The 24,663-nt window shown below is 30.5% G+C and overlaps 1 protein-coding gene across 2 annotated transcripts in view; it reads left to right on the top strand.

Moving 5' to 3' along the window:
• Window positions 1–24,434, top strand: part of LOC139501268 (forkhead-associated domain-containing protein 1-like) — a 32,036-nt gene extending 7,602 nt beyond the window's left edge. For both annotated transcript variants that reach the window (XM_071290297.1, XM_071290299.1), the window contains 24 exons: window positions 4,124–4,439; window positions 5,364–5,440; window positions 6,155–6,391; window positions 8,370–8,534; window positions 9,752–9,844; window positions 10,233–10,310; window positions 10,586–10,798; window positions 11,125–11,364; window positions 11,602–11,800; window positions 12,390–12,578; window positions 13,010–13,137; window positions 13,957–14,284; window positions 14,669–14,807; window positions 15,297–15,403; window positions 15,859–16,018; window positions 17,118–17,250; window positions 18,716–18,854; window positions 19,291–19,520; window positions 19,909–20,129; window positions 20,845–20,896; window positions 21,284–21,397; window positions 21,776–21,853; window positions 22,202–22,342; window positions 22,892–24,434. In XM_071290297.1, the coding sequence (XP_071146398.1) occupies window positions 4,124–4,439; window positions 5,364–5,440; window positions 6,155–6,391; window positions 8,370–8,534; window positions 9,752–9,844; window positions 10,233–10,310; window positions 10,586–10,798; window positions 11,125–11,364; window positions 11,602–11,800; window positions 12,390–12,578; window positions 13,010–13,137; window positions 13,957–14,284; window positions 14,669–14,807; window positions 15,297–15,403; window positions 15,859–16,018; window positions 17,118–17,250; window positions 18,716–18,854; window positions 19,291–19,520; window positions 19,909–20,129; window positions 20,845–20,896; window positions 21,284–21,397; window positions 21,776–21,853; window positions 22,202–22,342; window positions 22,892–22,930 (3,816 nt within the window). In that variant the 3' untranslated portion in view covers window positions 22,931–24,434. The remainder of the gene's footprint in view (window positions 1–4,123; window positions 4,440–5,363; window positions 5,441–6,154; window positions 6,392–8,369; window positions 8,535–9,751; window positions 9,845–10,232; window positions 10,311–10,585; window positions 10,799–11,124; window positions 11,365–11,601; window positions 11,801–12,389; window positions 12,579–13,009; window positions 13,138–13,956; window positions 14,285–14,668; window positions 14,808–15,296; window positions 15,404–15,858; window positions 16,019–17,117; window positions 17,251–18,715; window positions 18,855–19,290; window positions 19,521–19,908; window positions 20,130–20,844; window positions 20,897–21,283; window positions 21,398–21,775; window positions 21,854–22,201; window positions 22,343–22,891) is intronic.
• Window positions 24,435–24,663: the final 229 nt, after the last annotated feature.

Raw genomic sequence — 24,663 nt, 5'->3', positions numbered from 1 at the left:
TACTCCATTGATCGGTAGAATGATTGATCCGCCATGTGCGATCATCTATAAATCGATTCACAGGTTATTAATTATAGCAAATTTTGATGATATCTTCAAACGATCAGTCTTAGACTTGTTGTCACATATCTATGAGGGGAGGATTTTCATTGACTAACACATACGTTTTGAGACATATATCAAGGATTTAAAATAATTTGAGCATGTTTAATTATAACATTTTTGTTATATTGTGTTACTGTGTGTAAATATTGTCTGTCAATAATTAGAAAAATTTGGCCAATTATAGCCGTCACTGATAAGACAAGTCAATTGTTACTCTGGTGTTTAGTTAACTTTAAACAATTGATTTTTGTGATAGAACAAATTCTTGGCAACCAAGTTTGCACAAATACGAAAAGTAAAACAAAGATGCACATGTTTTTTGGTGCATTTGCTTTCAACAATTCCTGTTCTATTTGGATATGATTAAAGGAATTTATACAGTATAATGGAGTAAAATAATATAGATACAAAAATACACGTTTGTTATACGTGGAAAATAAATTCAAAGTAAAGTGATTCGAAGTGAAGGATTATAAATTTGTTGGATTAAAATTCTGTGATGACTTATTATAATAGTAAGGTAATGTTGACTTTAGACCATAGTCTTAGGCTTAGTGCAGAACATTTTCATTTTTTATATTCAGGTGGTTTTAACATTCCTAACTGAATTAAAATAAAAACTTGATCTTAAGAAAAGTGCCCTGGTCAGTTCAGATACTGAGTATGAAATATACATTTAATCCAAGATTTTTTATTTTTAGAATTAGTCCTTTTCAATTTTAAACTCCAAAAGCTAAAGAATATATATATACTGACTTGAGTACATTAAACTCCAAAAGCTAAAGAATATACATATACTGACTTGAGTAAATTGTTTAATTTCAAACTTTGCTAAAATTCTGTTGGATGAATTCTTGAGTTTATCTACTGGTATGCAAAATGAGTTCTATCCTATTTATAAAACAGATTCACCTCTGTATATGTACTACATTGTATTGTTGTGGACTAATTTGAATGAATAGACTTTTTTTTCAAAATGGTGTCATGAAAGTTATTTGTCTTGCAATTATTTGATGAATAACAAAAAAAAAGAAATTTCTGTTGAAAATGACTGAACACTTGTTCCAATCTTCGTTTAAGTTGCAGTTCAAATTCTATTTTCTACTAACATTTTTATTCAGAACCGATAAAAGTTTGCATTGTGCAGACTCGTATCCACTTTAGGTTATAAATGACTATAAATACAAAGATAGGAAGATTTTTTTACCCAATAATTTTAAAAAGGTCAGTAGAAGATTTCACAGTTGTGCATTTGATGCATAGCAATGCATGAATTTGGTGTTCACAATGACTATTAGATAATATGCCCCCTAGTTATATTGGAATGAATATATCTTTCAATCTATTTTATAGTTTGGAATGATAAGCTGAAGGCATTTAAAACAATGTTGATAAACTAATAAATTTGGAATAAGAAAGAACAACACCATATACACATTTGTACATAGAAACTGTTGAGTCAACACGACAAAGCAATTCAGTTTAAACTTTAAAAGGTTTTTGTACTAATTTTCAAACACCTACTACTGTTAAAATCAATAGTCGCTATGTTCGAACAATGTTTTTACATTTGATTAGACAGTTTCAATGGATTTTCTTCTTTTCATTTTATTAATTTAATTAATTGTTTTATTATAACATCTTAATTGCTGTCAATTGTCAAAGTAAGGGTCACGCTGAGTTACGTGATTGCTATTAATTGTATCAGAATTACTTTTAATCAAGTTATTGGAAAAATCGGTTCTGTTTGTTGTTAGGAAAGTGTTTACCCCTAATACATCATTACTATCGTATTTGTCAGGCCTGAAAAAGTATATGCTTTTTGATTTTGAATCTTTTGGTTTGTGTATTTGTAAAAGTTCTGTGAAGTTGTTGTATAGTTAACAAAATTTGCTATGATAGAAAAGTCAGGTTCATTGGATAATCTGTGCAGACTTGATGCAAGCTAAGGAGATTCTATCTGCTTATTAATTGAATTTCCTCATGCGTTTATACTTCCACAAAAGACCATCAACTGTATTTATGATGACTTAATTGTCAATGACTTACAATAAAATGTAGTTTTAACATTATATATTAAGGCATAATTGGTAGTCTGGAAATGATTTGTTCCAGTTTACTGATACAGTACATAGAATTGCTCTGAGAAAAAAACAACTGTTTCTACTGGATTTCCTCTTTGTTATTCTTTTATCTTAGTAATTTAAACTATTGGACACCAGTTGACACCATTTTAAAGTATCCAGTATATGGAAGTATTCAGTGAATAAAAGTTCTTTATTGAATTTATATGTGATTGACCTTCCATATGTGAGGCCCCTCATGGGGGGGGGGGGGTCCTAGTAATCACATAATCACCATTTTTTTGCCAATATAATCACATAATCATTAAATATTTGCTTATCTTTAATAATCAAATAATCATAAACTAAAAATACAGTCCTAGGTAATCAAATAATCATGAAATATTTGGCTTAATAATCAAATAATCATTAAAAAAACGGCCAAGTAATCACATAATCAAAAACCCCATGAGGGCCCTCATATGTCACAACCCCTTAAACATGTAGTTTGGTAACTAGGAAGTTCAGTGAGACATATAATCAGGGCCTGTTTCAAGGGGGTTATTGGCACCCAGTCCTGCTTAAATTGAACAAATAAATGGAAAATGTATGTCCTGGACCACTTTGCCTTTAATCTGTCCCCAAACCCTATTGTGTTTACCTGCAGCCTTAAGTTCTTTAATGGGGCCAATCCAGCCATTTTCAAAAGGGGGGTTTCCTAACCCAGGATAAAGGGGGTGGGGGTTCTTCCAATATGTCCCCATTCAAATTCATGGATTGTTAAAAAATAAGGGGGGTTCCAACCCACTGAACCCTCCCTTGGGAGCCGCACCTGATAGCTGCATGCATTGATATGTTCAAACTGAAAAAGCACCTTCTTGTACATGGTCTTCTTTCAGTGTTTAATTAGCATTTATATTCTATCTTCATGTATATTTTATTTATTCAATTGATGAATGGAACATTACTTAAATTATACTTCCAAAAGTTTGAAATAGGAAATTAAATTTATTATCAAGTAAAGTATATTGAATTTATTTAAAACATGCATTTTCCCCCCTGGTATTGAGGAATTATTGCACCTGTCAAATATAAATTTTAAATACATGAACAAAGGTAAATAGAAAATAAACCTTGAATAAACATGGCATCAATCTGAATTCCTCTTAATGCTCTACGGTTCTTCTTTATACATGCAGCATGGTTATACAAATATTTGTTCTCATTTCTTTACTTGAATTATGGGTCTTTTCTTTATAAGGATTTAAATCTAACACATTGAATTTATTATTAGTGCACTATACTGCAAGTGTTGATTCATCAAAAGATTTCCTTTTCAAAAGTAGGTTGCCTATCTGATTCAATTTTGTTTTCATTTTTCTTTCCATGTTTTCCAGTGTTTGAAAGCCTTGAGATTTCCTGTTATTCAGAATCATGTTTAATTAGCTAGAAATGAAATATATTGAAACTGCTTGATGGATGCATATCTCATGTTTCTGTACTTTAAAAGTTTATGACCTTGCAGAGTAGTAGTTAGTGCTTTCAGCTTTTTACTTATCTTCCACTTCTTTTCTTGGAACAAAGATCCCTGTCTCAAAGCAAATTCCTTAACATTAAGTCACTTTTCATAGATAAAAATCTATTTTATGATATCATTAGTAATACAAATGATGCAAATTTTTATTGCTTTATATCTTAACGAGGAAAATGATCAGATGAAACATAGATGCAGGCAATATACTAATGTGGATTTATTAATGTTCGTTGGATACCAGTTTTCGTGGATTTTGTGGGTACAGGAGAACAACGAATTTAGATGTTACGCATTTTCTAAAGGAATGAATGCAGACTGTGCCAAAACCATGAATACGCAAGTTTTCTTCAATCCACGAAAATTGGTATCCACGAAAATAAATGAATCCACAGTAAGCTATATTTTCTTGTTTTATTTTTAGATAAGCTACCCACCTGTTCAGCAAAGACCAGCATGGACACAACCCTTGACTCTCCTCTCAGACGCTGGTGGTTACACTGGAGTAGAAGTACCTCAGTCCAATCCTCTTCCATATCTCCAGACTGGAATTTCAACATTTACCATTCCATCAACAGTTTGGACACCTGTCAATCAGGGTCCTGCACCACGCCCACCTACTCTCAGGAGTCGCCCACTAAGTGCTGGAGCAACAAGAAGGGGAACAACTACAACTAATGCATTTGAAAAGTTTCAGACCATTGGTGGAACACCAGTGGCATCTCCTGTTGCACAACGACGTAAGTATAAGATTGTGCCTCATGTTGAATATGAAAGGAAGGAGTAGGTCACAAAAATGAAAAATCAACCCCTCTTATAACACAAAAACATACAAAATCTAAAAAATCTCCTGTTGAACAACGATGAAAGTAAAAAAATGTACCTGATGTTATGTTGAATACAAAAAGAAGAAGTATAGGTCTCAAGGAATATGATCACCCAAATGAAATATCAAATTCTAGCTAGTACACAAAAACAAAGCAACATATTTAAAAGTTTAATAGAATTGTAGAGTTCAGATGGTTCCCACGATATTTGTTTGTGGTAGTTTCTTATCTATAGCATTTGCCCATAAAAACAATCAAGACAGATGGAGACAATCTTAGAAGTCCCCCCCAGTGTTTTTCTAAGAATAAACTGATTCATAAAGACATAATTCACTGACTGTAAAACATGGGAACTGTTAGTTGCACGCTATATAGTGTTGATTTACTTATTACTATGGAACACATTTCTTTTCTTTTTCTTTGTTGAAGCATTTTGTTTTTTGTTGGATAAAATAACATTCACTCATATAGTTTACTTCACATTAATGTGAAAGAAATAGCTATTATCTATTATGTCACTATATATTCTATTCTCCACTGCCTAGATAATATCAGTTAGTTACATAATAATTGAGACTTTAAAATTTGTTTGGATCCGTGTGTACTTTTGAAATTATTTTTCGTCTCAGTACTATTTTAAATATGAATACGGTTTTTAAAAGGTAATGTGAGATTAAGATTAATGATTTGACAACTTAACCCTGCAATGCCCCCCCCCCCCCCCCCCTTATTTTTTTGGGTAACACTTTTTGAAATGCATAATTTAATTCTACCAGTATTTAAACTAACATTTTTGTAATCAGACATGAAATTATTGTTTACATTTTTGTTTTTTAGCAACATCAAGTTGTGGTTGGGTTGGTAATGCAAGACAGCAAACAACTTCATCAGAAACTTTACGTCTTCAAGAAAAGGTATGAATGATTTTCTTAATCATTATCATGAGCAGGTTTTTAGAATTTCTTTATATATACCAAAGGTCCACCTTTTCAATGTTCTTAAATATAACAGAAAAATAAAAGAGGAGAAGGCAAATAAGTTATTCTTTGTCATACAATTTGAATACATTTTTATGCCTCACCTACGATAGTAGAGGGGCATTATGTTTTCTGGTCTGTGCGTCCGTTCGTCTGTTCATTCGTCCGTCTGTCTGTCCCGCTTCAGGTTAAAGTTTTTGGTCAAGGTAGTTTTTGTTGAAGTTGAAGTCCAATCGACTTCAAACTTAGTATACATGTTCCCTATGATATGATCTTTTTAATTTTAATGCCAAATTAGAGGGTTTACCCCAATTTTACGGTCCACTGAACATAGAAAATGATAGTGCGAGTGGGGCATTCGTGTACTGGGGACACATTCTTGTTTTGTACTATGAAAATATTATAAAATTGAGAATGGAAATGGAATATGTCAAAGAGATAACAACCTGACCAAAAAGCAGTCAACAGCCAAAGGCCACCAATGGGTCTTCAGCACAGCAAGAAAATCCATTGAAGATTTCTGGGGTTTTTCGATGCAGCAGGAAATGGACTCTGCAACTTTCATACAAAATGTGGAAGAAGGGTAAACAATTTTTGAAATATTTTCACCATTCTTGAAATGTTTTCCCAATTTTCAATTTATGTATGCAGGAACAAAGGATAATGCAGCTACAAGAAGAAGTTTCTCGTCTGCGTGCTATGGATATGGAAGCCTATAAAAAAGACCAACAAATACAATTATTACAGTCTCAGCTCTCAGAGGCTCAACAGAGGATATACCAACAGCCTTTAATAATGGGAAATGACCCTGACTTCACACAGAGAATTGTACATTTAGAAAATGAAGTCACTGCCAAAAAGGAGGAAATTGCAGCTTTAAGGGAACAGGTAAGGAAAAAATGATAGACACATTTTAGGTGAATTGTTTTAAGTTATTTTCTAGGAATTTTTATCATTTAAAAGTCATCTGTCCAAGTAATTAAACAAAATTTGAAGATGAAAAATTCTTGTCACATTAATTTAAAGATGGGCATTTGAAAATGCAAAAGTATATTCTCTTATTATGGGGTTTTTACTTTTATATGATCAATGTTTTGTTTATTTTTATGAATTTGAGAATTTGAATGACCATATTGTCAAATTTAAACTAGATTTACTCTGTTTAATTTTATAGGAACTTGAAGAGGTAATTCTAAGTTAATCACAATTTATTCACTAAAATGTCAATCCATTAACTGGATAGATGGTAATAATTGATAGGTTAATACTGGTTTAGCTAGTTAGAAGAAATTAAATTCATGGTAAAATTAGGTTTTGGCTAAAGTTAGATTCAGAGATATGATATATGTTTAACTAGTTAGGAGAAATTAAATTCATGGTTAAATTAGGTTTCGGTTGAATTTATTCAAAGATATGATATACCAAATGGATAATCATCCAGATTTTTGCTAGACTTACATTATTTATGAATTTTTACCATATACAGTAGTCTGCTTCAGGCTCTGATGAAATGTGTACTTACTATCTGTATGAATTGCTGTTGAGAATCATTAATGGCATTTCAAATTTCAAAATACAAATCTGGTGTTGAGAAAGAAATAGAGAAATTTTAACTTTTTTTACCTTTTTGTTTTAACTACTTTTAAGACCCAGGAAGTGTGTTATTTGCAAAACAATTTAAAATTAAAAACTTCTTAGCTTCAAATCCCGAATTCTTTCTGTAGATAATTTGTAAAACATATAATTTTTGTGTCTACACCTAACACTAGTGTGAATGTCTGCTAATTATAACTGTTGTACATGATTTGACCCATGATATAGGCTTACTAATGTAACTGACATTTTAATGAAGAAAAACAGCTATCTTTGTAGCTTGTACCCCTTTGATGTGTGATAAAATATCTTAGTTATCTCCCCTAGTGAGAAAGATAGTTTTCAATTAACACATGCATTTAATTTTTGATTTTAGTTGGAAAGCTAATTGAAATAGTTTGTTGAATTGAAAACTACTTTATTGTAAGTCATGGGTCAAATACAAATGTTGTGTATGTTTGTTTTGTTCATGCTAGATGTAACTTGTTGAGACACATGAAGTTTTGTTTCTTTTGGAATAATCCTTTCAAGCAGAATATATTCAAAAATATTTTACTTACATATTTTTTTGAATAAGGCGATAAAGGCAACAAAATTTATAAAACACAAGGGCCAATGACACAGCCACACTGTAAAAGAATGATCATTGTAGCATTTTGAATTCAGTAATGAGAGACCTTCCTCACAAAATGACTTTAACTTCCATTGCCATTGCTTTTCCTTCAAGGCAGTTCAAAAGAAATTATTTAGTCTTAATTTATTTGAAATAAAATAGAAAGAGAAAGTAATAAGAAGACAAACACTTAACTACAGATTCCTGGCTTAGCATAGACACATATGGTTAAGTTTATGCAGATTTTTGCAATGTATGGTTTTAGGGTAGATGTTTGGTGGGTGCCATGACTGCTTGCTTTTGGTAATGCAAATTTACCTTGAAAAAATTTAAGACCATTTTGATATCAAAAGAATATTTAAACATAAGATGTAATATCTTACCAAGAAATTTGATTAAATGTAACAGATTGTATTGGTGTGCTTGCCTAAAATGTTTTGTGTCCCATTTTACATGTTTTTTTTACTAAATTTGTGAAGTTCAGTTTTTAACAACATTGTCTAGTAATTGTTTGTGTTTTGTCATACATTGAATCAATTTATTCTGTAAAAAAGAATGTATTCATATCCAAAAAGTCTTGCCAAATGATATAAAATCTGTTGTTCCTTCTTAAAGATCCTGTAAAAACTGTGCCATAAATTTACCATTTAAAATTTACAGCTTGTATTATTGCAATCCACTGAGACAAAAGTTCTTCTTCCTGAAGAAATAGCAGAGAAAAATAAAGAATTAAACAATGTTAGAAATGAGTTGGAACGTGTTAAAAAAGACAAGGGCATTACAACTGGACTTGTCACCCAGATGCAGCGTGATATGTCCAGCAAAGTAAGTCAGGCATGACTTCTTCAGTCGAGTGGTACACAAATGCATGCTTTGCTTTTTCTCTGTAATTCTTGATGGGTGTGGTTTGGGTGGAAGATTTGCACCAGCACTGAAATGCACCTCACACATTTGTTATATCTAATTTCTTTCTCAGTATTAATAAAAGATGTGATTATCTGTGTATTACATTGCATGCTTGATTTGATTCTGTTTTCCTATTTGTATAACCATATATTTATATGCTAGATATTAAAAAAAAACATGAGCTGTGAATTCATACTATGAGTACAGTACCAATTTAAACGATTTAGGAGAACTTATTCCTGTAACTTTTGGTTTGGTTTCTTGAACATAATCAATGTTGTCCTTCTTTATAGATGAACAATAATCCTTTAATAAAAATTGTCTTTCATCATTGTATCAATAAAAACTGGTATGCTATGAGGAGTAATGAATTCACAGCACTACATTTTTCTTTCCATTTACTGTATTGCTATTTATTTTTACGGGGTGGCAGTTTTGGCCAATTTTGAGTAGTTAATGAAAATTGGCTGAAATAAAAAAAAGAAAATATTTGAGAATCAATTATTTACCATACTTTTGATCATATACAGATAAACAAGTCAATGTTAATTAAAGATTTATTCACTTAGAGTCTTAGAAAATGTATAATTGGATTCATTTGTCATCAGATTTTTATAAAAGTAAAAAAAATCAACCAGTGAAATTTAACACTCCTATTTACTAACATGCCATATAGTCTTTTATGCTCTAGTTTATGTAACCTACAAGTAGCTTTCTGCTATAGTTTGTGAAACCTACATGTAGCTTTATGCTATAGTTTGTGTAACCTATGTGTAGCATTATGCTCTGGTTTGTGCATTCTAGCTTTAAGCACCAATATGTTAAATGTTAGTTTAATACATTTACCTCACTTATGCTAAAGTGACTTTTGTCAAGGAGAAAAGGTGTCCTATACTTTATCTTTATGTTAAGGTGGAAAATTTAGAAACCATAGTTACAAAATTGCTATTTGAAATAATTGGGGGTGATCAAAAATACTGTAAGAGCTTATTTCTGAATCCTCAAAAGCTAAAAAAATATTATGATAACACACATACTTTTTGTCTCAGTATGCAAATTTTAATTCATAAAATAACTTGTACAATATAAATGTCAAGCACCATTTTAAAAAAATGTATTTATTTATTTAATTGCAGGACTCAACAATAAGTAAATTTACAAGAGAAATAGAAACTTTGAAGAAAGAGTTAAGAGAAAGAGACACACAGATTACTACAATTACAGCAAAGGTAACATATATTTTTTTATACCAAAAACCACTAATGCTTTAACTAGTCTAGTCTTATTGCTTTTGGTCAGGTTAAGATATAGGTTCTAATTTGTTGATTTAGGAAAAATTGTATTTTATGGATATTTGATTTTGTGGTGTTGACAAAGTCTGCATACAATCCTATAGAAAATTTGTATTTAAGATGAACAATTAAATTTGTAGTTCACATTCATTATTGAAATCCATGAAAATGGGTACCAACCAATGAAAATGAGTATGTTATATAACCATCACAGTTTACAGTAAACAATTGAAATTTATTCTGCTTTTACTAAGGTACCCAGTAATTGATGTAGCAAATATATAATTTATATCCCTTGAGTGTTTATTTGTTTATTTTATATCAGTTAAACAAGCCAAAAGATACACCACGTACAACAGAAGATAAAGACGCACGAGAAAAAGAGCTCATAAGTCTCAGACAGGTAAGTGATAAGCTAGAACATTTTATGTGAGATCTACTTTTCATAGAATTACACAAGTTACGAACATTTATTATTTGTCTCTTTTCAGTTATTTCAAATATACATGTATCTGTATTTCAAGTGAAAGCTATTAAGGGGGTTTTACTTTTTAAATTAAAATAAGTTGAACCCCACCAAATATGCTAGTCCCCACTCTCAAGATAGGAAAACCCTTGTCAAAGAAATTTAATCAGGAACTGTCCATTTAAAATAAATGACACAAACTCATCTTTCAGAAATTCAAGTCAGCAGAAAATAAAACACAAGAGCAACAAGATCTGATTGTCAGCTTGAAACAAGAACTTGAAAAAATGAAACTTAAAGTTTACGAAGAACAAAGTGTTCAGAAGAAACTTGAGATTGATGTTGAGAAAGTGAAGGCAGAACTAATTGATGTCCAGAGAGCTGAAAGGATGGTCAGGGTAGATATGGAACAGGCTTCTAAAAAGGTAGGTACCAATTGATCTTAGAATTATTAAAATAGTATAATGCCTGCTATTGATTAGAAGATGTGCTATGAGTGCTAATGAGACAACTTTCCATCCAAGACACAATTTTAAAAAAGTAAACCATTATAGGTCAAAGAATGGCTTTCAACATGGAGCCTTGGCTAACACCAAACTGTAAGCCAGAAAATACCCAAATACAGAATGCATGAATGTTTGAAAGTGCTCATTTCAAAATTAGAAAAAAAACACCAACAGAATAACCATAATTAATATTTTTAACATAATTCATAAAGCTTATTAATGAATCCCATCAATTTCCATTTCAGTCAGAAAGATTTCACAGTAGAATTGTACAGACAGCATTCTCTACTCCTGGTATTAAGGCACCAGAGGCAGAAATTAGTGATGATGAACTTGTTGAAACTTTGAAAAAAGTAATTGATGAACGAACAGAATTTTATAAGAAAATAAAGGACTTAGAAGCAGACTTAAAATTAGCAGAAACTTCTACTAGTAAATTAAAGAAAACAAATGGTAAACTACGCAGCCAAGTGGAAGAAGTTGTTGTAAGTTTGCTTTAGCTGTTAGAATAATGTTCATATTTTTCAGAAGTTAAAATAATGTGTATATTTTGATACCAAACTTTTGTTATAGGGTATAAGATCTGAGTGATTTTTGTCATTTGAAATTAATTTTATGTAATTTTAACAAAACAACAAACAAATACAATTAAGCCTCATGTTATCCGTTGATTAAAGCACACATTGAATGGTGTAATTATTTATTTGTTTGCTATTTTGCAGTCACATTTGAAAGAGAACGGATTTTCCTGTAGTTCAGTCAAGCAGGAAATTTGTTTATTGCAGTCCTCATCTACCGATGATTCCAATGTATGGGTTAGAGATGCTCTTGTCAGTATTCTTTCTGGTGCTAGTTCATGGGAGCAGCATATTGACAATGCACTGGAGAAATGTGGTGTTAATGTACGCTTGTCTAGTGATGGTGAGTTACTGTTTCTTCTTCTTATCATGTCTTTATACTTTAAATGTCAAAACGGCTGTTTTTGTATCAATTCCCTACTTGTTTATCAAACAAATAGTTTAATTTTTTTTTAAAGTAATATGAAAACTAGAAGTAAGTTATGTTTGGTAAATTTTCTATTTTCATTGACAATACATGTTGGTTGTTTATATTCGAATTATTGTACAAACATATTTTTTGAAAATATTGTTACACTTTATAGAAATCAGTTAAAACTTGTCATGCTTTATTCTTTTTGTGCATGGGGAATTATAAATCCAATTCTTGAGATTTTGTGATATAAATCAGAAACATTGATATTGATATGTTATGAAAGTTAATGCATGTGTTCCTTTTTGTGTGAGGGATATAGGCCGATTCAATAATTATTTATAAAAGGTAACCATTCACGAATTTTGTTAAAAAAGAAACAAAAATACTATTTTAAAAGATCCATACCTAACAGAATCATTAGATTTTGAAAGCATTTTCCAATATATTTTATCTAATTGTATCTATTCATAATGTTTGAATACTATAACTAACACTTGCAATACTTATCATTTTACAGGTCCAGATAAACACATTCTTTCATTATTTTCTAAATGGGAAGCATCAATAAGTGAGAAAGAAAGACTTGTATCACAAATATCTACATTAGAACAACAATACAAAGCAGATTTAGAACGACAAGTCAGCATGACAAAACAAGATTCAGATAACAGGGTTACAGATGCTGTGGAAAAAGCCAGACTAGAAGGTAAATATTGTTAAAATTGTATCATTATTATCATATAAACAAAACTTATATTTGTAATCTTAAATATGCAAATTAAGATGATCTATACCTGTCTGCTGTTTGTTATAAGATTTGAAAATTGTATCTAAGTTGCCTATTTTTATTCATCTGTCTTTTTCCTTCTGAAAAACTTTAAAAGCACCTTTTGACCAAAACAAATCCGTTAAAATGATATTTATATATATTGGTCAGATACACAACCTTACAAAATTTATGGTGGTCCATACATGGTACAATTTTGTAAGAAGCTAGTTTTAAGATTTTGCACTAAATTCTTGTTTTAAAGTTTGAAATTTGAATTTGAAAAAAATAGTTTTTTATGAATTAGATATAAAATTTAAAATAGAAAAATTCAAACAACAAAATAACATGACTGAATTTATCTTGACCAGCTGAAGAAAGATTGAACCGAGCACTGGAAGAAATAAAAGCAGTAGAAGAGGAAAAGAGGAGAATAGCTGTGGAATCAGAACAAACGAAGTTAGAAGAATTACAGGAAGTGATAGACAAACTTAGAATGGTAGGTATATCATATACAATAAGTGATAGACAAACTTTGAATGGTAGGATATATCAAATACTATTTGTTATTTCATGCATGTTTAACAATCTATTTTATATTAAACAGAAATGAGCAAACATGTCTATGTTTATTTTAAATTGATTGTTGGTTTACTTCATAAATTCGGTTAAACTATAAAATAGGTGTTTTGTTAAACTTCAATGAAAAATAGTTGTAACAGGATATCAGTCATATCTTGATTTATTTATACATATGCAGTACACAAATGTTTTTGTTTTTATACCCTGGCTTTAAATACCCCCGCTTTTAAAAAGTGGGAGTATACTGTTTTACCGCCCATGAATATTTTCGTCACATTTTTCTCAGGAACTACTTGACAAGGATTTCTGAAATTCGGTTTCAGGGTTTATATATGTCAGCTATACTGTGCGATGTGTTTTCAAATTCATCACTCAACAACTTCCTTTTTACTGAACACATGTATTATTTTACACATGATAGCCAAGTTGAAAATTTTTATCACATTTTTATCAGGAACTACAATACAAGGATTTCTGAAATTTGGTTTCAGGGTTTATATAAGTCAGCTATACCATGTGATGTGTTTTCAGATTCATCACTCAACATCTTCCTGTTTACCGAAATATTTTGGCGGTGAGCAGTAGCAGTTTTTAATAGAACTCTTCACGAGACCACTTTTTTTTATAGATTTATTTACAGCCTCATTTTAGTATCGATGTTGAATATTTTTACAAAAATTAGTAAGATTTAATATCTGCATATGATATAGCTATAATATTATGTTCATTTTTTCAGGATCTCATGGAGAAGGAATCTGGAAGCAAAGAACAGCTAGAGGAAGCTTTATCACAAGTGTCAGAATTAGAAGTATTAAAATTAACAATTGTAGAATTAGAACAACGCAATGTTGAATTAGAAGCAACAATTTCTGAATCTTCTACAAAATATGTGTCAGATTCAGGAGAAAGAGAAAGGAAATATGAACAAGATTTATTGTCTTTCAAAGAACAAACTAAACAACATTCTGTAACTATTTGTGCAATGGAAGAAAGATTGAAAAAACTAATGAAGAAAAACAAAGAATATCAAGAGGAAATTTCTTCACATAAAAAGACGATACAAGGTAAGTTTATTCATTAAGTTTGATACAATAAGCAATAGGCCAACTTTATTTGGTTTATAGAATGATTGCTTGATTGATTTAAATATAAAATTCAATCAATAAAGAATTGTAGAAAAGGTATAAAGCTTGGTGAAAAAATGTGTAATAAACTGTAAATATTTAAAATTGTTTATTGTTGACTATTGATTATTAGCCATGACCATATCAAAATTAGTTTTTGGAAGTTATTTCAATTTTATGATCATATACCCAGGGTTCAACAGATCAATAAATTTATTGTATTATGGTTGTGCCAATATATTTATCAAGAAGTAATAATTCTAGTTTATATACTTCTATGTACTGAAATCATTTGCTAATTACAAAAAAATAATTACTTTACAGATATGAAGATACAGATGAATGATCTCAGGAATAGAGCCACTGCCAATATTAAACCTGACATCCCTCCAAAGCCAAAGGTCATAGTCCAAAAACCTACACAAGATATCATAGCCATGGAACAACTCATTGTTATGTTGAGGTAAGTCATGACTTGAAATCTTACCAGTTGAGAATGATACAAGTAAATAGGTGTATACATATTGGTTATGGTAAGCAGTAACTAAGGTCAAACATGAGGGGTCTTATTGGGGGGTTCTGATCCTGGATCCCACTTACTGTTTTGTCAGATTCCTGTTTCCCGCTGACACCATGTACGTAAGCAATTCTCAATTTTTTTGCAATTTTCTGTGTCACGTTTACAAAAATCGGTCATGCTTAGACCCCAATGAGACCCACACATGAGTATGCTTTGAAAATACTCTGTGTATCAGCAAATGAAAAGGGGAGACAACTCTTCATTTGTAAGAAAAATCTCTCCGTGATAAAAATTATAGATTGACATAGTGATATTTTAGTTAACAAATACTTACACAAATAAGACTTTTCTAGTAGGAAAAATAAATTACATAAAAAAAGACATCACTAATTGAACTTGAGATTAATATGATTGTTGATTTTTTAATATCAGGAAAGAGAGCGGTGATTTGAAACTTAAACTACAAGATCAGGATGATTTGATTCTCGGATTACGACGAGATTTAGCTGGAGCTCATGCTAGATTATCTGATGTTACAGGTAAGTACTGTACCAATAAATTTGAATGGAAATTACTATTCTGGTATAAGAAAACTGCCATACTAGAAAATCCTGTTCTAAACTGATGATATATTTTTGTAAATAACATATGTATATCTTACAGATTAGAATACTGCAAGTTCTGATGCTTTTGATTTTCTTTTAAATTACAACAAATCTTTTAAATGCACAACAACTTTCACCTTAATTCAATGTTCAGAAAGAACACAGGATAGTTTGAGCTAATGAAACAATGTTGACTATTCAACAGTTTTATGCCTCTTTGTAATGAAATATTATTTCAAATGTTACTTCAGAGATCTTCTAAATAGAAATTTCTCTGCTGAAACAGTTTAAACAATGTATTTTATTTTCATTGAAAAAATGACGATTATTGAATATAATGAAGGTATGACAATCCTTTACATTTTAGTAAAATGTTCTTTGTTTTACAGGAGAATTAAGTGAAAGTCAGAAACAGGAAATTGAGAGAAACAAGGATCTGTTGTTTCAGAGAGAAAGAGAACTTATGGACATTAGACAACAGCTGGCTAAATTGTCTAAAATCATTGATAAGCAGAAAGAAGAAATGAAATCAGTGGAGTGTGATCTCAGGTATGTCAACAAAACAAACAAATAAACACACACACAATGACTATACTTGATTAGATATAGAAAGAAGTAAACACACACACAATGACTATACTTGATTAGATATAGAAAGAAGTAAACACACACACAATGACTATACTTGATTAGATATAGAAAGAAGTAAACACACACACAATGACTATACTTGATTAGATATAGAAAGAAGTAAACACACACACAATGACTATACTTTATTAGATATAGAAAGAAGTAAACACACACACAATGACTATACTTTATTAGATATAGAAAGAAGTAAACACACACACAATGACTATACTTGATTAGATATATTAAATTAAACTCCATGAGGTGAACCAACGCCTGTGTGAATCATTTCGATAGAGTCCCTGAAGTGGATACCTTTAGTATTCAGGGTTGCTGACCATTTGAAGTGTTGTTGTCAATTTGGAGTATTGATAAGATATAGAAAGAAGTAAGGCTTAGAAAATATAATTATGCATTTGTCAACTTTGTCAAGCCTTCAAAAATATGGAGATTTGATTTGAATTCTAAATAAAAGTATTAAAAGATTTGTAAAAAAAGAAAAGAATACAAGATAATTAAAGCCCTATAATAGTTATATGTTAACATTGTACACATCTTAAATAATTAAAGAGGTCCATGCAAAAATTAGGTCACTTTGATTTACATATGTTAGTGCAAAGCCATTACAAAATTATAGAGAAAGGAAGTTTTGTTATTGCAATCATCAGGGACATAGTGATGATGGTCCATGCAGACTTTGAATCACTTTGATCTACATTTCACACATTGATAACTTTGTCTAAATTTGAGCACATACAAGTCAAAGAGATAACACTTATTACATAGGGGTAAAGTTCTACATGAATAGTGAATTGCCATAACATTCCTTATGCTATGTGATTCAAGGATAAGAATCTAAGATTTGTATTACTAAACCAGTGAATGAACTTTTGTTAGGATCAACTCCATTGCTTCCAGTGATTTTAGGAGGAAGAAGTTCTTGTAATAGAAAAAAAATAAAAATCATACTTTTATTTTATAATGTTGTGATAGTATTTGTATATATTTTCTTTAGTAAAGAGAAATCCATATCGGTGAAATACAAGTCACATATAGAAGAAAGATCTAGAAGAATACTGGAGTTGGAAAGTCAACTATCAATGAACAATGAAGAACAAAAAAAGCAACTAGATCTTCTTGATCAAGAGGTATAATAAGTCAGAACTTTTATTTATAATAAAATTAACGGTACCAATTTTCTTGCACTAAATGCGCATTTCAACAATACATGTCTCTTCAGTGATGCTCGTGGCCAAAATATTTGAAATCCAAAGCTTATATAAAAGATGAAGAGCTATAAATTAGCTATATTAGTTATCTTTCATTTATGAGAATAGTTAATTATACCCCCGCTTTAAAAAAGGGGGGGTATACTGTTTTACCTCTGTCTGTCAGTCCGTCAGTCAGTCAGTCCGTCCGTCCCATGAAACTTTCGTCACATTTTTCTCAGGAACTACACATCCACCCTTTCTGTAATTTGGTATCAACATTTATATATGTCAGCCATACAGTGTGATGCGTTTTCAGATTCATCACTTGACAACTTCCTGTTTACCAAACACTTGTCTGATTTTACACATGATAGCCAAGTTGAAAATTTTCGTCACATTTTTCTCAGGAACTACAATACAAGGATTTCTGAAATTTGGTTTCAGGATTTATATAAGTCAGCTATACCGTGTGATGCGTTTTCAGATTCATCACTTAACAACTTCCTGTTTACCGAACACTTGTCTGATTTTACACATGATAGCCAAGTTGAAAATTTTCGTCACATTTTTCTCAGGAACTACAATACAAGGATTTCTGAAATTTGGTTTCAGGATTTATATCAGTCAGCTATACCGTGTGATGCGTTTTCAGATTCATCACTTGACAACTTCCTGTTTACCGAACACTTGTATGATTTTACACATGATAGCCAAGTTGAAAATTTTCGTCACATTTTTCTCAGGAACTACAATACAAGGATTTCTGAAATTTGGTTTCAGGATTTATATAAGTCAGCTATACCGTGTGATGCGTTTTCAGATTCATCACTCGACTACTTCCTGTTTACCGAACACTTGTATGATTTTACACATAATAACCAAGTTAAAAATTTTCGTCACATTTTTCTCAGGAACTGCAATACAAGGATTTCTTAAATTTAGTTTCAGGATTTTTATAAGTCAGCTATACCGTGTGATGCGTTTTCAGATTCATCACTCGACAACTTCCTGTTTACCGAACACTTGCATATTTTTACACTATTAATATTATCCACTTGCGGCGGGGGTATCATCAGTGAGCAGTAGCTCGCAGTTTCACTTGTTGAATTTAACTAAACTGTTCCTTAGAATAATGTGAGATTTGTCATAATTTTGTAGATAATTAATTGTACAAAATGGAGAAAAGGTTCAAGTAAAGCTAGGTTAACAATTATGTAACTATCATTTCTCCATTCAATACTGGTTAATTTAAGATAAAAAGATGAAATCACATTTACAAGAAAATGTAATTCAAATTAGCTGTTAATTTATTTATATACACATCTATTAATTTTAACCTTCATGCTTGTATTAACTCAAATAGATTTTAAAATCTCAATCTAGTTAATTTTATTTGTTACAGGGAAGAATTACTTCAGAAATGACAGCTCTTGGTGCTCAGTGTCGTGGAGAAAGACATGAACAGGTTATTACACGACAGAGGGAGGCACTTTCTGAACTGAGGTCAAGGGTCAAGGTCTTGGAACAGGCCAATCCCCCATGTAAGTTTTTAACATGATTAAAGTCAATGCCAGTTAAAGTGAATTGGTTGTATGTACGCTGAACTGTTATGTTCAATTTCTTAAAAATAGCATCAATATTGATTTGCCCATAACTTAATGATGAACACTTTAATTGATACAAAACCATTTTATTGAAGTTGTACGAGAGATAAGTACTAAATGACATTTTAATAATGTTTATGAGTACCGGTAGATAAAATAATAATGTTGTGTAAAAAAAATAATATTTTTGTGTAAAAAAAATGGATGTTTATTTTAATTTATTAATATGTATAGTCAGATGTTGTAAGACATAACCGATAGCCATAGTTGTTTCCTTCCAACACATTTAAATACAATAAATGGAAGTTTTTAACGACATTGACTGGCTATACATCACTTGCACATTTAAATACCCCCCCTTTTTTTTTTACAGTGCCTACAAAGGATCAGGCTTTACAGCAAGTATTAGTTCTGAAGAAAGAATTAGCAGAAATGAGAGCCAACCAGGCTTTGTCTGAAGACAGCCACATACTGAATGTGTCATCACTAGACAGAGAGGTCAACAGAGCTAGAGGACTTCTGACTAATGTTAATGCTGAGGCTGACATGGAACGTAGTGCTCATAGAGAAACAATGGATGCCTTAGAAGCTAGTGAAAATACTGTTAGTTGTTTAAATAGGCATATGCAGTGATCATCTTTTAAAATAAGTTTTCATGAAGCATTTGAAGTAAAGTTTTTCTAAAGATTATTTAACAATGGTCAAGGTCAAAATGAAGCATTGACCCAGTGGTGGTAATCAGAATAAATTTTACAGAATTGGAGACTTTGATTCACATGTCTAATTAAACCTTCATCAGCAGCCTTTAGCAAAGTTTTGGTAAAAAATCTGAAAAACAAGTGAACATCAATGGATAACTTATTACAATTCTTATGTTCTACTTATTGAATATTAAAGAAGAGCTTTTAGTAATCAGATAGAAAATTCATTTTTTCAATAATTTATATCAAATATAAATTCATTATAATAATAAAGCTATCTTTTGTTTCAGTATTTGACACTTCTCAGAGCAATTGCTAGTTGTCTTGATGTTGATTCTGTACAAGGATTACGTCCCATTGGTCACATTCCAAAAGACGAGCGTCAGCGACTGATGGATGAAAGAGAAAGAGCTTGTGAAGCCTTGACTGTCAAAATCAAATTAATTAGGGAAAGAATTGACAGGAAAGATGAACTGTTACAGGGTTATGAGAGAGATCTAGCAAGGATGAGGTAAAGTTTATTTTAGAAACATTGTAAATTGGTCAAAAAGAAAAGTTATCTGAATGTGCATGAAATAATTGTAAGCCGTTTGGTTTTGTCGACCACTCTTTACCAGTTTGCCCTTCACATATAACTATAGTTATACTGAATAATGCTGTCATATTTGGACAGCAGCTTAGCAGAGATGAGTAGTTGTAACATGCACATGCTTTAAAATGTCAGAAACTTGCTACCTTCAATGGATGCATCCTGGTTTATATTTGGTAAAATGAAAACTAAACCTTTTTGAACTGTCAGCAATTGGCATTAAATGATTTTTTTAACTGAAAAGTTTGCCATTCTCTTTTTTCGAAATCACTTTTTCTTTGTATTGTTGCAAACTTAGCCAGTTTTATAAGCAGCCTCCACTTTTAGAAACACCATTGAAATTTATTTGTGTGTTCTTTGATCAAGAAAACCATTGTATTCTTTAACTTGTCTTTCAAATTTATTTTGTCAACTTTTTCTTTTTATTGAGTCCTGTGAATTTAAGCTAGATTGGAGATTATAAATCTAATATGACTCTTTCAGTCTTATTTTATGAACTATATACAAGCAGTAAGAGGTACAACCACATACACTGACATGTAATCAAAGGTGTCCATGTGCTGTATAAAAGGAAAGGACTTATTGCATTAGTTATAAATTAGATTTTTTTTATGAAATGTTTATTTCATTGTTTCAGACAAGCAACAGAACTAGCAGAAAAGAAAACTACACAAGTTGATAGTCTAGCAGTAAGTACTATTATTCAAACTGAGTATGGATAGTTTGACACTTCTCTAAGCTATCTGGGTGTTGATTTTGTACAAGGATTACTTCCCATAGGTCATATTCCTAAAGACGTCGTCAGCGACGAATGGATAAAATAGAAAGAGCTAGTGAGCCTCAAGTTCTTGAATTCAATTGATCATACATTTGTATTATTATAAATTGATAACTTTAATTTCGCAGGTAGCTTAATTCAGCAGGTTGTATTAAAATGGAAATTTCTACCCTGACTTGTTTTAAGCTTATATGTAAATTTTCTTATAAACTTGATGAGAACTACATGTTAAAAAACTGTAATAGTAAATCTGCTGAATCTATTGTAGATTTTCTATAATTGTATTGTTTATTTTTAGACTGATATAAAGAATAGAACAGAAGAAACCCACTACTTACGAGAGTCTTTGAACAGAACAAGAGATAGACTTGACCAAGAACGCAGACTTAATTCAGCTATCAAACAAAGGAAGGTATGTCAGTATGAATTTTTTTCATGTTCGAGACTGAAATAAAACAACTTTTATTTATAAATAGAATAAAGTCAAAGTTTTATAGACCTTTGGAAAAAGAAATTTGAATATTCAGCATTTTAATCTATTGACTTTTTAGTAGAATAGAAATTGAACCAGTTCTTGAATATGGTATAATGTTACCGCATTATTTTTAAACAACAAACATTTAATCAACAAAAAAGGAAGATAGATATGTAGATCTAAGTGTTGTTTTTATTTTGTTTGCTCTTTTGACCTGTAGCATCGATTATACCTTATTGCAATCTTCATTTGAAATTTTGAAAAATGTGCACTTTTTGATATTTTAATTCATAACAAGATATTATTACATTTCAGACGTTCCATCTTGAGAATGAGAAAGCACACATACGACCACCATCACATAGATGTCCTCCTGAGGATATTTTTGGAAAGGTAATTATCACACAAATAATTGATGTATTGAAAGGATCTGTATCTGTTAATGCCTTCTTTTACATAGACCCAAAGGTGACCGACTGATTGTTGTAATGACCAAACATTGATCAATTAACTCAGAAAGTTTCTCTTTTGCACTGCAATACTTACTCTTTGTAGACATAAGTTAAAATCATGAGAAAGAATTTCTTACCTCCTGATTATAAATGTCAAAATTGCACTAATTTTTACTTGATTAGCTGTCAAATTTTACAGTGAAATCAAAGATTGTTGTGAATATTGAAAAGGAAAAATGATGAGAACATTATGTTAAAAATTTTGTATGCATTGATTTGAAATTTTTAGAATGCTGCTAAGAAGAAAGCAGAAAAAGAAGCATCCAAGAGAAGAAAATATGAAATAAAAACTTTGAAACAGGAATTAACAGACAAAGAAAGATCCCTTTTTGAAAGTGAAAATAGATTGTATACAATAGAAAATAGTATGGTATGTATAGAAAGTATTTCTTGAGAATTGAGACAAAATGAGTTTTGTTTTTGACAAATGGTCAAGTTTACTTGAGAATTAGTCAACCAATCTTCTTATTTTGTTATGTTGTTTTTTTACGTCTAAACTGAGATCAAGATTAATGTTAGTGATTTTCACTTTTGCTGTTCATGAGTGCTGGTCCAGGACTCCTCGATTGATGAAAAAAAATTGGTTAATATTTTTCTATGTAATAGCTTGAGATCCATTTAAACAGTTTTGTTTCAGGAGTTATGGTTCTTGGTTTCTTAAACATGAAATGATTTTTTTTTTTTTTTAAACTTTTGTAATTGTTGCAAAGCTTATTTGGATAATGTGGTAAAGAGTGCTGATGAGACAACTCCCATCCAAGTCACAACATGTAAATTAAACTATTACAGGTCAAAGTACAGCTATTTATTTATTTAGTCTGTTTTTAGGTTGATTTTTTTTGGCATCATAAATTATTGCATAATTCTTTTAAATAACATTACTAGTATATTAAGGAATATAATTTGATTTTTTTTTCAGAGCATGGAGAGGAGAATAGAAGCAGAAGTAGAGTCCTAGTTTTTAACCCCAGAGCTATAAATAAACTATGTTATAAACCCTAGATTAGACCTTACTCTGATGATGTCTCTGAGCAACTGGTGCTTCATAACTATCGTAGAGAGATTGAATAGACAGCTTGTATACAAAACATACTAGTTCATAGAAAAATAACAATTATTTAACATGTGTAATATTATCATGTGTATCAAATTGAACAAGCAATAATATATATTCATTTAGCATCAGTCAGTAAAAAGATGCAGGTTTTGAGATAGCGTGCTCATGGTGGGATGATGTTGACACTTGTTAATCAATTAAAAAACAAAATATTTTTTGAAAGCATTGTTATTTAATGGAAATTAGGTATCTGACGATTGGGATTTTTATAGGAATTAAAACAATTTAAGTATTTTGAATGAGGTTCAGATTTACATTATAAAATTTCTGCTTAGATCAGTCCAATTGATGTATAAGTATTTTGTTGAATGTAGTTTTATTGTTGTCTTAAATGATATAAAAAGTGGAATGATTGCTGGTGAATATTATAGTTTATTTGATAATTTTATATAGCAGGAAAAGCTCTAATGATAGCCAGGAATATCAAATTTCAGGAACAGCTCAAGAGTCTATGATTTTCTTATCTTTATTTCTATTAAAGATCTTTTTCATGATAACATTGAACTTAGGTAGTTATTATTTAGAAGTATTAGAATAGGTCTATGAAGTTTAATTGATACTTGAGTTTGTATTTTTATATTGCTTAGTATACTATTTACCAATTGATAACATTCCCTTACTTAAACTTTACATTCATTAATATGAAATATAAAAACCTCTTTGCTGAATAGGAATAAGATTAGATGACTATTTTTTAATTGTGATTTTTCTGTTTTAAGATTTACCCACATTGGGGACTTACATGAAGTTTGATTTTAAGATTTTTTTTTTTTTAAATTACAACAGAAAATTTATTGAGTCTGACATACTTATGGCTATTTTGATTGAAATGTATGGGGGAGGATAGGAAGGGATTGAAAAATACCCCTGCAACCCAGAACCATTTTTTGATAATTTTGCATACTGGTAATAGACACATACTGAAAAGCAACACATGTCCCACATTCAATGATTAAAAACTTTCCTTCCTACCCACATACTTTTTAATGGAATAGCCCTATGACAAAATACTGAAAGTTGTTGGAAAATATAAAAATGTGTTATGATGTTAAATAATCAAAATATTTTGATAAATTTGTCTTTTATTCATGCATTTTATTGTAATTTATTTTTTATATTGTAGAAATTGTGGTATACATTGTAAACTGTGATACAAATTTTGGACATTATTGTCTATGTTTATTTATATGTTATATTGTTTTTTTTCAATGTTTTTAGAAATTCTGAGAAATATTACATTTTACTGTTTCCGTCCTAACTGTAGAAATTTGAATATAGTGTAGCTTTCTTATAATGTAAGCAGGCACAGATGACATAATAAACTAGCCAGCTTGGCTCAAATGTCTCATTGTTTTATTAATTTGTTTAAAATTTATGTTCCACTTGTCTGAGCCTTTATCCTGGGTTTTTTCTTCTTTAAAAAACATTATCACTATTTTACGAAATTTTCCTTTAATCTTACTTATAATTTCCTTTCTGAGTCGAGTGATATGAAATTTTTTCGCTAGAAACTAAGGGGGCACATGCCTATTGTCAATGAAACAAACAACGTGGCCATAGGTAAAATAGCGATA

This window comes from Mytilus edulis, chromosome 13 (genome assembly GCF_963676685.1).
Source record: "Mytilus edulis chromosome 13, xbMytEdul2.2, whole genome shotgun sequence".
In the NCBI taxonomy this organism is placed as follows: domain Eukaryota; kingdom Metazoa; phylum Mollusca; class Bivalvia; order Mytilida; family Mytilidae; genus Mytilus; species Mytilus edulis.
This window is presented reverse-complemented; position numbering and strand designations above follow the sequence as displayed.